Genomic DNA, 17048 nt, shown 5'->3' on the forward strand with positions numbered 1-17048 from the left:
CTAGGGAAAAATATTGTAGAGTGGATATAGCTGAAGCCTTTAAGCTTATTGTTTTATTGTATTGTACTTTGTATTAGTTTGTGTCCCTATTCCTACTTTTCATCAATTCTTTGTTCTTTTCTTCTTCCTTTTTATGCTTTTTATTTTTTGGTTACTGCAATTTTTTCTGTTCTTTTTTTCCTTTAGAATGGTACTTTTTTACACCTTCCTCATTCTCAGTTTTAACTCCCTGCAGCACAGTATAACTTCTGTCTCATTTGTGTCCATGCTAAAAACTCTGCAACCTTATGTAGAACAGAACTGACTTCTTGTCCATCTACCTTACAAGTGTCCAGAATCTTTTGTCATCTTTTGAGGAAGAAAAACTGATTTTCTTCACTGGAGGAGATATGTAATCCCAAAGAACTGCTGAGACAGGAGAAGGCACAATGAAATCTCTAAGCAATACTGTCAGAGGCACTAACGTCATGGTTGGCTGGGACTGTCTGTGGTTTGAATTGATGTTCCATTGACTTTGGTGAGTGGACAGGACCAGAAATAAAGGGCAGAAATGTTCAGTGCCCTGAGTCATACAGTCAGGACAAGGGTGTGATTGGGCAAACAAACTTCCAGTCAGTGGTAATTAAAATGGACATTCTTTCCCAAGAACTTCTTTTAGAGGGTCTGAAAAATGTTATTTCTTTTTGTCAAGGAGGAAAAAAACTAAAAATATGGGGGTTGTTAATAAATAGTTCCTTACCACATTGTGGAAAACCTCAGCTAAATCAAATTTTTTTAATCTTTCTTATATTACCTATAAAACAACGAATTGTTTCCAAGTCAAAAAATATTCACAGAAAAATCATTTGTATCTGGCAGTGCAGACAGTGAAGATTTGTATTGATGATCTTCCTTTTTGTACAACAGACAACATGACACCAGACAAAGCTAAATGAAGGCTTGCTGTTGTGTTATGAAGTCATATCTGTGGAATATTTATTGCAACATGCAACTGTTTATTGGCTGTTATCCCTGTATATATTCGTATACGCATGAAGAAACTCCCACGTGTGATTCAGATAAGAAAATCCTTGATAAAATGGATTATAATGTATTTGCAATGACTTTCAAGGTTGAACATTTCAGAAATAAAGTAAGTGTATCAAGTTTAGGACCATGCAAAATTATCAAGACATATTCATATAATATTTGTGACTAGTAGTCTCATAGCTATAGGTTTTAAATTTTGGTTTTTTCAGTGTATATGTTTTTATGCTGCAAATAATTTATTCAGTTGACACCATAAAATATATTAACGAATGGCTCACGTTGGAGATGGGCTAATTGAAGGGCAACTCTTTAAGAAACAATAAAGTAACAGGTGTGTGGTGGAAAGGCAGGTTGACAAGTGCAACTGTTGAGGAAACAAAGTGGAAAACTTGGACACTCTTGATTTGGATATGGAGATGGGAGGCGGGGGACTGTAACTTCTGTTCTCTGCCAGAATACAGTATGGGTCCATTGCTCTAGCTGTAATTAAGAAAACAGGGTTGTAATGTTAGATGGTGGTTTCTGGTAAAGCTCTTGGAATGATAATGTGCTGAGGCCCATGGCTGTTTGCTCTGAAGAGGATTTCCAGTCCTATGATACCTTCAAGATGGTATTCCTTAGAGGTTCTCCACCTTTTCGTCATGCCCAAGCGTGGTTATTTTCCAACATTTCCATTCCTGCCTCCCACAGTCTGGGTCAAAAAGGCACAAAATCTCTTCTTGCTGTCTGCTTGTATCTAAGAAAATCTGACTATCAGTGTGAGTCAGCACTACTCTGCTCTATTCAGGTTTCCAACATCTTTGTCTAGAATAACACTCCAAAGAGAAACTCGCAGTCTTCATGAGAAATACCATTCTGTTCTCTTCCCACTAGGGGATGTGGGAGCAAAGCACCCTGCACTGAGGTCGAGGAGCACAGGCTGTTGGAATGGCATGCCAAATAAACAGGCCTGGGTATAGGGCCTCTTTGTCCCTTTCTCAGGCTTTGACCATCAGCAGATATGAACTCATGCACATTTGTACATAGATTTGAGAAGGCAATAAGTAATTGCCCTTGGAGATAACCTTCTGTTTAAAATGTTTCAAGCTAAAAGTCTGAGGAGAGTTCCATAAGCCCATATGCACGTGCAACATCGGTGGAATAAGATGTCTCTTGAATTAAGACTAAACAATGGATGATTTACTGTTGTCAGTGACAGAGGAAATTTTTGATCAAAGAAATTGGAGCAATTCTTTAGTCTTGTGTAAAGTGAGAGGAGTTATCACACATTTTAACATGCCTTTGATTTGACTTCAGCCACATTCTCTTGTTTCTTTGAGGTCCTAAGGCTATCTTGCCTATAGTAAGCATTTTCAGTAAATTCAGTTTTCCATCTTATTTAATAATATTCTTTCTTTGCCCCTTTTCACCTTTTTACTCCATTAATTGCCTATAGGGTAAGAAGCCTTAGAGGGGTTTACAGGAAAGTATTCACAGATCAGGAAAAGTTGGAATCCTTCTATGTGCACTGTTGATGGGTTCATTTTGATGGATGAGATGTCAGCTCAAGAATCACTGATTTTCATAGACAAAATATTAATTTTTGCCAGTAGGTTTTCCAGATTTCCTGATGTCCTTGTGTGAACAATGGAAAATTATACTTAGTGTAAGTGGACTGGTTTTGCTTTGGGCACAGAGTAGTGCAATCATGCAACAACATGCTGAACAAATGTTAATTAAGAAGAGTTTTATCTAATTTGAAGCTCATTAATTCACTAGATAGCATCTTTATGAAATTGAGGAACAATCTGAAATAGGATCAGAGCTTGTACTATGAACATTAGGTAGTTAATGGGTCTGCTCTTCATGTGTCTGTGTGAATTCCTTTCCTTATTCTCAAATCTTTCATATACTTTTTGTCCCCATTCAGAATTCTCCTTCATAGAATTTGCCGTGCAGATTTATCCAACTTTAAATATAACAGGGAAGCATTTGATGTTTAACAAGCTCACTTTCCTTCATATCTAATTTGGTCTGCATTTTCTGACTGTTACAAAGGAGATTGAAGTGAGAAAAGCAACACTGGTCAAGCTATTTTGTAACCTAATTAGAGAGACCAACCGGGAGGGAAAGGGAGCCCAGCAGAGTAATGACTTGCTTCTGTCTGGATGAACTCCCCATCCTGTACAACTAAAGGTGTCTCCCCTTGCCCTTCTGATACTTTCAGGAAAAGATGCAGAAAATCGCTTTTCAGTTGGTGAATTGTCGGAGGAAGTCTACACCTGCCTGCCCTGCAGAGAAGGATGTTCCTACTGTACAGACGATACTCCCTGCTATGCACAGGAGGACAAGTATTTGCGGCTGGCTATCATCTCGTTCCAAACGCTCTGTATGCTGCTGGACTTCATAAGCATGCTGGTAGTCTACCATTTTCGCAAGGCAAAGGTAAACTGACTTGTTTTGCTTTGATATTCCTCACTTTGTGGTACAGACTCATTTATCTTAGGTGTATAGCTTCTCCTTTTGAGAGTCAGTTTATCGGGTAAGGAGCTCAGGTCAAGGGGAGGGTGGGATTTCCAAATAGGGATGTTTTCCTCAATTGTTTATGTAGTTTTGGAAAAAGAAAAGTTGAGCAATTTGTGTCTTCCAATGAAATACTCTTACATTTGTAGGTGTTCAGCAAAAATCAAGGAAACCTATTATGTTCAAAGTAATTCTGGAAAATCAGGCCAATTTTGCAGGTACCTGAGGGAACATAGGGCTTTTAGAATCTCGGGATCTTGAAAGTCTCTGTTTTACCACTATTGGGAATGATGTTTGTTTTCAATATATTTGAGAGACTAGTTTGAAAATAATTATATGAAAGAGAAATACTTCCAGGTAGCTCCTAGAGAGTTTAAACTTGATTCTGTGGTTAAAGATTATTACTTTTTCACTAAGCAAGAGCATATTCAAGAGTATTTTTAAATTTCTGATGCAGCGTTTATGTACTAACCTAATGAACCTTCTGCTTTTACCTCACTGAAAATCTTGTAAGATCTCTTGGAATCTCACTGTTGCCTCAGTAAATGCAGAATATTCTCTAAAACTTCAAATTTAATAAAAAGAAATTAATTGAAGATGGCATATATTCATTACTTACATTTGGGAGATGTAGGTGTGCACACAGTATGCTACATTGTTGAAATTAAGAGCCTCATCCACTCTCTGTAGCTAGATAAGCATTTCCATTTTGGTTTTTGGAACACTTGATCCCACAATCTTCCTAATCCTGCAGTGTCTGTGTTACAAATGCGTGGCTCATTTTGAAAGACTTTAATATCCTGGCAGGAAATCATGGAACGAGCAATAACATTTTTTTTTCCTTTTCTGTTTCTGAAAGAGTCTTTGTATTTAATGATATTGCATAAAATCATTCAAATTACAGACTTAATTGTATTTATAAAATTTTTCATTATGAAAATTTGTTGTAGGCATCTCTTTAGTTGCCTAACATTAACTTAGCAGAAGAACTTTGTCCGGATTTTGTGAGGTTTTAGTCTGATAATGGTACTCCCTTAATGTCATAAACAACATCATGAAAGAAGCGAGTTTGGCTTGATTTTTTTTTACACATTAAAATATTGTTTAATAAGAAATGTCTCTTTTCTCACAAGTAGCTTGAGATCAGACATGAATAAAATTGCATACACTCTTGCAGCTGTACATTGCTTATGTTCTGATATACATATCTGCTACTGTAAGAAGAAAGATATATCTTTATTAAACATACTGGAGAAATCTTGTGTTTCACAAAACCTGCTAGTAACGAAAGGCGCATTTTTACTTTTGTGATGATTAATCAATTCTCCAAAGTAGTCTATGAGCAAAGAACCAGATGGGATCTAAATCTTTAATACCAAAGCAATACTAAAGAAGCATATACACATCTTTCCTTGTTTATAAAGAGCTTTTCAGTCGTTATGAAAAGGTTTGACCTTACTTTTTTTTCCAGCTTGCCTTTTGCCATTAGAAATCATGACATCTGAACGAGTGAAACCAGACATAAACCAAAGCATTCTTTTTCCCAGAATGAAAAATGATGCCTTTCAGACATTGCAATTCATTCAACTGGCTAGAGATGTATTTAATTATGATTTTGCTACCATAGAAGAGAGTTGACTTTTTTCTAGATGTGTATCTCACAAGGAAAAGGGAAGGAAATATGAGCCAAAAAAAAAATAGTATGGTGATTAACAAACCCTTCCATTATGATTGATGTTTTCAAGGAATAGAAACCGATAAATAGATTTTCCACTGCTTTCCATGTATTCAGCTGAGTTTTTCTTTGATATTCCTTTAATGTTCTCTATCTTGTTGGTACAGCATGATTTCAAGAAGAAAGTAATCTCATATGTTTACCATGAAATGGGACACTCTATGGAGGACAAACATACTGAGAACAATGAGTATTTGCTTAAGAAAACTGCTGGTTACATTGGGAAATGACAGAAATTTGGAGTGAAGGAAAAAAACCTAGTAGCTGACTATGTACTCTCTGCCAAGGGGGGAAAGTCATGAAAATGAAAGAACACATATTGAAATATGTTCAAAATATCTGCCTTTTTGAGAATTTCCAACTGTTAGTGAAGCAAACCACAATTAGTTTAGTATATGTGTCTGTGATTAAAGTTGCTGTGTTAAACTGCTCATTTCCATTGTGCTGTGTGGGTGTCAGAAAAGAGCATTTTTTTGAATTCTCTCCCACATGTAGCAGTACAATATTCAAATAGTTACAAAAAAGTAGTTTTCAATACAACATTTTAACAGAAAGAACTGTTTACTGTTACAATATCAAGAAACAAACTTCAAAGTGTTTAAAAGAGCAAAAGAAGGGGGTTGAGAACAAAAAATGTTAGATTAGGGCCCCAGGGCTGAAAGAGTGAAGAAGCAGGTATGTGGCATTTTGGTACAGTTGTTGATCAGTAAAATCAGAAGGTAAATGAGATCAGGTTACCTCTTCAGTAAAAGTGACTGCAAAAGACTTCTCAATGCTTGTACTTCATGGAGGGTCCTGGTAATTACTAATTTCAAAAAGCTAGGGTCCTGAAAAGTTAAGGTCTGCCAACGGAAAGCACCTTGGAAAGAAACACCCCAGGCACCTTGACCATGCTATTGTGAGTATAATAATTCAGAAAAAGAATGATAAAAACCCATAGGGATCTTTTAGATCATGATGGAAGTGACAACATTTCTCTCCAAAAAATCAATATATCAGTAATTGCAGATGCAGACCATAAGCATTTTAGACAAGTGAAGAAATACCTCAACTATTCAGATCATACTGTTTGCACTTCTTATGACCAAGCAGTAATTACAATGGAAAATTGCCATTGACCTGGTATCATCAATAGTGTGGAATATATGCTAGGTCCAAACCAGTTACTGAAAGATCAGCCTGGTGAAAGATGTACTGCTCCAAAGAGTGTGGTGATGAGAATGGAAATGTTTTGAACAATTACTGCCAAACTGTTATTGAAAAAATGTGATGATACAACTTCCATTTTTACATGACCTTTATTACCAACCTAGGCTGTAATAGTAACGAGATACAGGGAAATCTGGTAAATATCAGTCAAAGTGGTTCCAGAAGTGAAAGATCTTGACAAAATGAATGGTAATAAATAAGCAAAGCCTATAGCAAGCCAGATGACTGGCTTCTTAAAGCCAGGATTCTCTTTAGAGGAACCATTACAAGTCTCTGAAATTTTCAGTCTCTTCTTTTAGAACTTCTTAAGGTTCATCTAAAGAATCCTCTTCAGACTTTTGAAAGAACTCTAGAAAACTGCTGAACTATTTACTGTGAAATAAGCTACTGCTTGTATTAATAGCAGTAAAGGAGGAATGGAAGATAGGAAATGTGACAACTGTGCTTATAAAGACTTCCCATAATGGTGACAAGAACTAAAGATCAGTAGGTCCAACTTACACAGTTGCAAATACATAGAAATGGTAATAAAAAATAGAAGTACCGGTCCGTGGATAACTGTGGGAAGTGGGTTTTTGTGAGAATGTGATGCCCTACAAATGTATTTATAGCTCTGTGAAGGTGGATTATGAGCATGTGGATATGAGAGAACTTTTTCCAAGGTCTGCTGCCAAAAGCTCTTAAAAATTATGATCTCAAGGAGCTAGGTGAGCTGCACTACTTACAGGTAACCAAGAGATGACAGAGGAAAAGACAGCACAGGAAATATGGTATAAAGTCATGTGCAACAAGGTGATATTGATGTGTGAACATATATTCATGGCTCCTCTTAAGGTATCATTAGAAGGCGTTCAAGGGATCTCTCAAATGGTTAAAAAAATGAAGTAGGTGCATTACATAACTTTTATTTGCTTCATGTCACTCACTGGCAAAAAATACCTTGGATCCTGAAGTATAAAGCAATTAAAACAGGGTTTGGAAGAATAATGCAGGATATTTCTATATATATTTCTTTATTTCTAGTGTGTTTAAACACAGTGGTTTTGGTGAAACTGCAAGGATAGACTGGGAAGGATCACTCTCTGTTCTTTTCCTTTAATAATGCAACACAGGCCATGAAGTGAGGTAGGACACAAGAGTCTGAATCAGAAAGACATTCTTTTGCTCTCTTCTTGAAAAGCTTTTAGTTACTCATATAGACTTTCACATTTGATATGTGGCAAAACAAAATTCAGCTTGTTCATCCAAAACACAGTTGCTCCAAACTACTGGTACCACTGACCAATCTGGCCACTGCCAACCTGTAAGTATGATGGCAAATTAGTGACTTCAAGAAGTAGTCAGAATTGGCCAACAGTACAAGATGGAACAGCCGAAAGATATTATGAGCAAGCTCAGATTGATGCTGACAAATTCATTTGAGGCTTTGTCAAACACAGGTAAAAGTGACTCAGCAGCCCTGAGATCAGCTCAGCAGCAATGTTATTAAACTGCAAGAGTCGTAACTGAAGAAAACCACAGGCAGAAAATGTGGCCCTTTGCCAAGAGAAAGGAGAAGTCTAAAATGGTAAGAATGAAAAAAATTTAGAAGGCGGCACAGAAGGAGCAGCAGAAGCTAAACCACTGGTGAAAAGCGTTGTAGGGAAAGACAGAAAAAGATGAAAATTTTAATAGATAAAGAAGATGCTACTGCTATAATGGGAAACAGTAAAGCATTTCAACAGGAGAGTAAATGGAGGAAATGTGCCAAAGAGAAAAGAGGGAAAAAATATTCCCAGCTAATACAGAAGGGAAAGCAGATGTGCGGATCACTTAAAAGAAATCTTTACTCTCAACACCCCTCATGCCAATTGGTAGTGAAAGCTGGAAACCCTGAGCCTGGCATTGACACAAAATGCAAGAGGCTGAAAAACTCAAGGGAGATGAAAACATGTGAAATCCCATCAGAAAAGCTGACAGCACCTGACAGCACCAGTTTAATGACACTGAGGGAGTTGTGTGATGAAACCTGGGAAAAAGAGATTTTTCCTCAATAGTGGAAATGTTGGAGTTCTGTTAGACTGCTCTTTAGGGTGATCCTGCTGAATACTGCACCTGGGGGGATGATGAGGTTTCTGCAGTGTAAGAGACACAAAGGGACACTGGATGTATGTAAAACAAGGAACATGCTCAGTGCTTTTGATGGTCAAGATATCTCTTAGCAATCGTAGAGGAGTCTGTAAAGGAATAGGCTCAACCTTATTTCCTTGGTTTTCAAAAGGCTTTGACAGAGTATGAGAGGATCCTACAGAACAACTTTCTGCCCTACCAAGTCAGATCTTTATGGCTGTATAGAGAGGCCTAAAACATTTTTCAGGCTGAACAACTAGGGAACAAATCAGCTTAAGATGAATACTAGCACACATTTTTATGTGCTGTGGCATTATTATTGATTTTAGAATGCAAACATTACTACTAAAAACACATCCAAAAAGTATGAGGCTAAGCTAACAAAAGTAAATGGTTAGAAATCATGGATACTGAAGCAAATATTCTCAAAAATGAGAAGCTGAACAGTGATTTTGTAAGAAAAAGTATCAACAAAATAGGAGAACTTTTCTGTGTGAGTAGTGTTACGTGAACCCATGGAGAGTTCAAACAGGGAGTCAGCAACTGCAGTATTGATTACATGCAGTGTAGGGTAGGGGTAGCAAAACTACCAGAAAGAAAATGAACATTTAAATAAATATAAATAAAAAACCCAATTTTTTTAAAAATTTCAAATTTAGCATAGAATTTGAGGGACTAAAACTCTACCAGAGCCTTAGAGAGGAAACCAGCTGCATTGTAAACAAGTTCATGCAAAAGTACCAGACTGCAGAAGGACATTACCTGCAAAGAACCTAAAGGGCTCATCAGTTATCAGGCTGCCTTTTCAAATGAACTGGAAAGGAGAGCAGAAAATAGCTGACCTTTGCACTACAGCCTGTCAAATCAAACATGGAGCTATTAGGTAGGATACAACTGCTGTGAGGAATTGTGAGTCCCTTTAAGAAATGCTAAGAACCTCTGCTGGCAAAGAGACCGGAGAAGTTGATCTCAACTGTAGCTTGGAAGGGGCTAATTGCTACTTTGGCGATGAAGGAGAGATGAGAATGTGACGCCAGCCTTGACTCACCTAGACCTATTCAGAAGGGTCTTGTTTGCTGGGAATTCTCATTCAAATCAATGCTAAAGGCTTCAGAGTATTTGCACTAAAGCCAAACTACTTTGCCATCATCTCTTCTTGTCATGCACAGTGGTGCTGCCAATTTCTGAGAATGCAGGAACTGAGGGCGAGCATGGGAGGAAACCTTTGGGGGATCTGGTCTTTCCGCCTGCCTAACCTACCGATGGCCAGCATCTCTGGATGTAAACCCAGGATGTCAAGGTAAAATTGACAGCAGTGAGAACACTTGGAAAAGGTTGTTTTCAGCTCTGAAAAATAATGGAAAAAATTATTAGAGGAGAGTCTTAAACATAGCAATTTGGAATGGTCCTATGGCATTAACAATGATGAAGGACTGTGATGGAGGCCATTGGAATGAAGGGCTTTGCCTCATTCAAGGTCATTTCCAGTCACATATATTAGAAATTTATAACTAAACAACTTTTATTGCACTGGTCTTCCCCTCCCTCCCCCCTTTAGGAACGCTCAAGAACTGTTGGAAATAAAAAAATATAAATGCTTTTAATGAGAGAAGAAAATGTACATCTAGAACACTGGTCAAGGAAAAAACTCACAGTTAACAGGACCTCATGACTAATCACCAACAGGAATGAATCATTTTACCTCTCGAGGGAACTGTGGCAAATAACAGCAACAGGCTGTTTTTATATGTTTTTTAGTCTGTTGGGTACGGATTTTTAGTGTTTAGAATTCAATGTGGCTAGATACACTGTGCCACCAATATTCTATTTTTCTTTTTTGTGTAAATATTTTGAAGTGTTCTGCTAAATATGATTTCAAAACTGTGAAGATAGTCCCTAAACAATGCAATTGTAAACACTGCACAGAACTGCATATAGATGGAAAGGCAACATGCAAATTTATGTTGTAGTTCCCCCTTCTAATACTGAGAAATCAAGAATGTCTTTTCTCCCTTACTGCAACCATGGTAGGATGCAGTAATTCAGAGTGAGGTAATCACAGGCTATTGATGTGTGATACATCTTTGAACATTAAAGTGTGCTGGCTTTGCAAACATACCTCTTTTGCTAATGTAAATCAGCCAATCCTTTCTTTTTTTTTTCACTCCACAGTGGCATCTTGATGTGCTTATGCTTGGATGCCTTTCATCTTTGGTGCACATTCTGCTTTTTTCTCCCTAGACACCAATTTCTGGCATTTCAGCTGAAGTGGAAACTTGATAGAGGGAAGAGATCTTGCGCAGGTGGAGCAGCTTCCTTCACATGCTGTTCTGGTGGGCATACCTGACAGTTCGCTCAGCACATACACATTCTGTGCAGTGCTTTATACACCCTTTCTTCATCATATCCTATTGTGAGAACCTAGTTTCTTGTGAATTCTCAGGAAGTTTATTGTAGTCTTCAGGTGTGTGACTTTAAAGACATTGCCAATGTTGTTTTCGAAACTGTTACTGTTTTTAGTGGAATTCTCATTTCCTTTATTAATAAAACAGAACTCATAAAATGTCCCTTACCGTTTTTCTGGGTAGTTAAGATGCATTTAAGGGATGCTGTACTTTTTAAACTATCACATAAATAATTGCAGAGTGCCTTATTGAAAAGATAAGAAGTACAGGGGCTGTTAGCCTGTAGTTGAGTCTCAGGGATGATGTACTGTCTGCTGGAGTTTCCAAAAACAGCAAGCATTGGTAGGCATGGCTGCAAGGGTGATATTACCCTGTGTTTTTAGGGTGTTGCAGCATTCACTTCATAAGTCCAAAGATTTCACTTTTGTATATATTTGCATTCTAATACATGTGAATAGAAAAATAAACCTGGTTCCACTATAGACACTTCGGGCCTAATGAAAAACTGAAGTGTGAAGAAAATAAAGATCTAGATATGAAATATGTTTTCTGATTTCATTTCAGTCTCATGAAGAATAGTTAATGAGAAGAGCAGGGCAGTAGGAAGCACAAAATGGCTACATACAGGGTTCTCTACACTGAGTCTACTCCTAATGGGCAATGTTCTAACGATAGGTCTTCAAAATAACTTCTCATCAGTACTCAATAGTAACTCTAAGAATTCAAAAGCTACAGTCTTCTCTATAAATCTTTATATTAAGCCAGGGCTTGTCTCTACAGAGTTGGATTGCACAACACCTTAAGACCCATCTGGAAAACATTTGTGATTTTTTGGGGAGTACGCTGCCTTCAAAGTGATGTGAATCAGCCATGGACTGTGATATGTTTGCTCCACTTTGGTGTCTCAAGTGATTCGTGGCTTTTGCTTTCTTAGTGTCTTGCTGTTTAATACCTTGCAGTATATGAATCATTATCTTATGTTCCACCAATACTCCAGAAAATTCTACAACATACAGCCCCAAAGTTCAAATGAATGGAGCTGATAGTACACTTTCAGTGTAGGGTGTTGGCCAAGAATACAGCTGTAACAAGAGACATGGCTGGAGTAGCCTTGAAGGCATATATATATGTTTAATTGTGTTGCACTATGATTTCACTTTTAAAATAATGAAAAATAAAGGTAATCAAATCCTTGACTTCCAGCAGATATTTTCTAACAACAAGAACTATAGCAGCATAGAATAACTTTCCAGAGCTGTTTCAGAGCTACAAATTTAGCAAACTGCTAAAATTTTTGGTTGTCTGTTACTCTTAGTCTTGCTGAGTCTTGTATTTGTAGCCCTTGTGGGGTAGCTGAGTAAACCAAATGCTCTGTCACGTGATAATAAGCTTTCCCCACTGATTCTTTGATGCAGTAATTTCAGGAGAGTTGCATTTACCTGAAGTTTCATTTGGGTTTGTGAATGGGTATTTACAGATTTGCTGGGAAGAGAATTCCTATCATGTCAGCAGAATAACACCAACACTATTTATTTATCCTGCTATTTGTCTTGAAGTTGCATCCTGCTAAGACCCTTCCTTGTACAATCAATAGCAGTAGCAAAGTCCCTGATGGCTTGCATGAGGTCTTTGGCATGCCTTCCTTTCCAAGAGCAGACCTTTCCTTTCCTGAAGCAGGCCTTTCCTTTTGTTATAAGGGTCTAAGTGTAGGCTCAGGAGAACTATTCCAAGCATAAGCCCGACTGGTAGAAGAGGGGCTTTGAACCAGGAAGGCTTTCAGAATTTCATTGCAGACAGTCATTTGCTGTATGAGGTCTTTGTCTTTGGGAAAAACATTTGGCTAATAGACAAAGCCAAGGTTTGGAGGCTGAAATGTGGCTTTTGATGCAATTGAGATTTGCATTCTGGAGTGCTGGTGTCTGGACCCCATTTTGATGTTGAAAAAACAGTATAACTAAGGAGAAGTGCTTATGAAGATGAGGAAATAAGCTTTTTTAGAAGTTTCACTCAAAGAGAAGGAAGAAATAACAAAGAAGAAACTGGGAAAGAAAACAACAGAAAAGATGTAGCACGAGAACTTCCAAATAGTAGAAATATAACTGTATTGGAAACCTTATTCTAGGAAAATCTTGCATTTTTTACTGAATATTTTTTTATTGCAAACCTTATATTTAGTGATAGCATGCTCAGAGAAACTTTATGTACTGTTTTTTATGTGAGGTTTTTTTTTGTTTTGCTCTATCATGTGGTGGAATCTGAACACAGATCATTCAGACTAAAACATATGCCTGTTCTTCATTCTTGTCTTCATTTCTTTGGGCAAAAGTTGAAGGTTTATAGCAGGAGGCTTATGCTGTCAGCTTCTTGTTAGGATGTCGTGCTATGAACACAGTCAGATTGCTTTATGCCTTCCCTGTCTCAGCCATGCCTCCCCCTGTCTAAAATAAAATTGTGACATTTTTCTCTGACATCTTCTCATCAGCATCAATATAGCAGAAAAGAAACTTTGATCTCCTCCTGCTCCCCTCGAGGACATCCCAGCTACTTTCTTGGTTACTGTAGCAACCTGCTTGTTACTGAAAGTCATTTTGGACTCTAGAGCTTACTTTGCTTCCAGCTATGTCTGAGCCTTACTGAACTCCTTCTGAGTTCCCTTTTAATATATGTTCTTTGCTAGTCCGCAGACCTAAATTTATTGTCTCAGCTTGGTATCTTTTGTCTTGGCTACTGCAAAGTCTTTTCAGCTGGCCTTGGCAAATGCAGTCATGACCTGCTCCAGTCTATTCAAAATGATGCTGCAAACAATTTTCTGTTCCACAACTTTGTGTTGTCCTTGTTGCATCTCCCTGTTTACATCATACATGAGCTATACCTCTTGTTTTTTTGACTCCCACATGAGTTTTTCCTCTCTCCTAATGCCATTTCTCTGATGCAGAAGTGTCAACAACAGCCTCATCTTGTTACATTTTTCAAAAACACCCTTTGTTGCCTTCGTATTTTCCTCATGTTTGGTAGAGGCTTTTTGAGAGCATCCCCTGCTCTCCGTGTCATGGCTTCAGATTCAAGTGCTGACAAACTGTGTGACTCAGAGTGGGATACTGATAGGCTTGGACTACTAATTGCTGGTTATGATACATGATATTGCTTTGTTTTTCATTGTTCTTCTCATCTGCCCTTATCTGTCTGTTGTCCCTTTAACTCTTAACTTTGTGGAGGTAGGACAGTCTTTTTCACTTTCTCCTTGTGCAGGGTCCACAATAACTTGAGTCTTCCCCGAGTCTGGGCCTTTCAGCAATGCAGTGGTAGGAAAAATAATTAAATTTTACATAGCAATATTTCCTTCAAAGGCAAATGTGCTTTTATTTGCAGTGAAACATACAGTGATCTAAACTTAATGAGACATTACTTAGCATAATAGATTCTGAAGAGCTGAAAAATTTCACCATTTCTGGGACGAGCATTTCTCAGATCCAATATATTAGTTTGGAGTGGTTTAGCCACTTGGCTCCTGTAAAGTAAAAATGAATAAAATAAATTGGATTTGGATTTAAATTCTTCAGAATTATGAGATTTTGATTGATTTGAAATTAATCTAATGATCTTTGTCTGTAGTTCATTTGCCTTCTCAGTCATGTGAATAATGAGATTTTTTTATCTTTATGAGATTTATTCTAGCCCTTCTTTTCTTACATCATTGTCAGTTTGTTTTCTCTGAGATATGGATCTTGAGCTTTGCAGTCAGGTTGGGGTTTTTATCCTGTGACTTACCACAAACTATTGCTCTCTACGTGATTGAACTACCATTTATATAGACTGTTTAGTGAGCTGTGGTATTGCCTTCTGTAATAGGTGAGACCATGTTGAATAAAATGCTGAATTGCAGTTCAGGTATTCCAAAGCTCCTGAAATTTGGTTTCTATCAGATTTTTTGTGTATTCCATTTAATCTCTTGCTGATTAGGCAACTGTCAATATTAGAGTGCATTTTATTCTTGAAGATAATGCCTTTGCTTCTTCCTTTCATTTAATTTCTGCATTAATTGACTGCATAGCCTAGCAAAACAGGCACTTCAAGTGATCTAGATTTTTGATGATTGCTATTGTACATATTCAGCTTTTAAATTTACCGTAAGTCTGTGAATAGACCAAAATCAAACTTAGGTATTATTTACCTTATTATTAATTTTCTTTCTTCACCACATCTAAGCAACATGTCCCCAAGGAATTCCCACTTTTATAAGGAAAGATGTCCCTGAGACATTAACTATTTTCATTGTGAGAGTCTTCACTCACAAATACTGTTTTCTCAAATATTTATTTTGTAGGTGGTGTAGTGCAACTTAGATGCAGCAGAACCTGTGTTTCTAAATGCAGAAGACCTTATCATCATGATATATCATACAGATTTCATTACTCTCATAACAGAAAGGATCAAGGGCCATATGAATTGAAAAATAGAGTACATGGGGATATCCTGGATGCCTGACATCTTGTGCACTTATAATGAAATTGATTTATGATTGATAGCCTTTGCTTTTCCTGACTTTTTTACAGTAAAAAGTAAATTTAATAATTGTATTCTATTGGAGCTCACCTTCAACTAGTAATAGAAATAAAATGACCTTCATGTAAGTATTCTTCAAAGGCTTTAAGGGGAAATGAAAGAACATGAGGATTATATTTATTTGGTTTAGAAATACTGCACAAAACCTGCAAATGCCAGAAAATTCGGACAATTTGCCAATATAGTTTAAGTGGCAGCACATAACTGTAGGCCTGTCTTTGGAAAATTGGCCTTTGCTATGAAATCTTCTGTGTTTGCAATCCATATTCTATTAATAGATATTATTCAAATAGAACAATTATCATTAAAAGTGTTTGTCAGTGTGGCAAGAGGTTGAACAGGACACACAATTTTCTCTTCTATTGTTTTGCAGTGCAATTTTCAAAAGAGCTCCATGTCTTTCTCCCTTGAAGTGAAGGGTGTTTCCTGCAGTTAGCTGGGAATGAGTTGCTTGAGTTTTGTTCCTTAACCAACAAAAATAAAATTAAAGCATAGCTTTGTTATGGGAATTGACAGTTCCCTTTTCCTGGATAGCAGTTCTAATCAGTCTCTGAATTTATTATCAAGAAAATCAATAAATTATGATAGTACTCACTGAGGGTTCAAAGAACTCCTTCCAGTTGCTTTTGTGCTCATTCTTTAGTCCCCAGTAATCCTCTTCCAGATCTGAGCAGTATTAAGATAACCACCACAATGAAATGTATTTCCACTCTTTTCTACTCTTCTTAATATCAGTGTCTGGGAACTGGCAACTTTTGTCTCTTGACAAAGAGCCAAACATCTTGCTGTTGCTCAGCCTCATGGACGGAAAGAAGGGTCTCTGTATTCTGTTTCTTAAAAGTAAATTTTAAGTTAGATAAAATTCCTGAAAGTTAGCACTTCAGTTTTTCCACACAACTCTTTCACTGAAAATGATAACTGTATTTTTGTAGTTGGGAAAAGATATATGGAATAAGAAAGAGGAAAAAGGTTCAGTGGGCTTTAGAAAAACAGCACATGAAAATCAAAGGAAAAATACAGTCATACTGAAAAAAATTTGTTTGTTGGGAAGGTGTATTTTAATAAGAAAAGCAACTGGTAATAGAACATTTCAGCCTGCTCCACTTCAGACCACGTATTTTCAACTTGACAAAAATCTCTTTTCACCTCTGTTGTTTAGTAGAACTAAAGACCAGTTGTACCAGGAAACAAGAATTTGAACAGGAAGAGTTTTCAGGGAAGGGAGAGATTTGGGAATATAGTCCATCTCATCACGTCTCTCATGTCCTCACATGTAGAGGAGAATGGATCTGCACCACAAGGGTCACAAAGGTCCTCCTGGGAGCACTGGAGAGCGAGCATGTTACCATTACACATACCTTTAGCTAACCTTTTCATTTCACTTGTTTTGAGACAGTTTTGCATAGTAATTTTTCTAGTCACTTCAAATACATCAGCTTAGTACAGCAGAGCACACTTGGGCCTGTTCTCTGTCTTTCCTTGCTTCTCTACCATTC

The 17048-nt window shown here is 37.3% G+C and overlaps 1 protein-coding gene across 1 annotated transcript in view; it reads left to right on the plus strand.

Moving 5' to 3' along the window:
- Positions 1–17048, plus strand: part of GPR158 (G protein-coupled receptor 158) — a 182146-nt gene that overhangs the window by 84549 nt on the left and 80549 nt on the right. The window contains exon 6 of the mRNA XM_018075879.2: positions 3236–3453. Coding sequence (XP_017931368.2) covers positions 3236–3453 — 218 coding nt within the window. The remainder of the gene's footprint in view (positions 1–3235; positions 3454–17048) is intronic.

This window comes from Manacus vitellinus, unplaced genomic scaffold, assembly GCF_001715985.3.
Source record: "Manacus vitellinus isolate BGI_N305 unplaced genomic scaffold, ASM171598v3 scaffold_3_pilon, whole genome shotgun sequence".
Taxonomy (NCBI): Eukaryota; Metazoa; Chordata; class Aves; order Passeriformes; family Pipridae; genus Manacus; species Manacus vitellinus.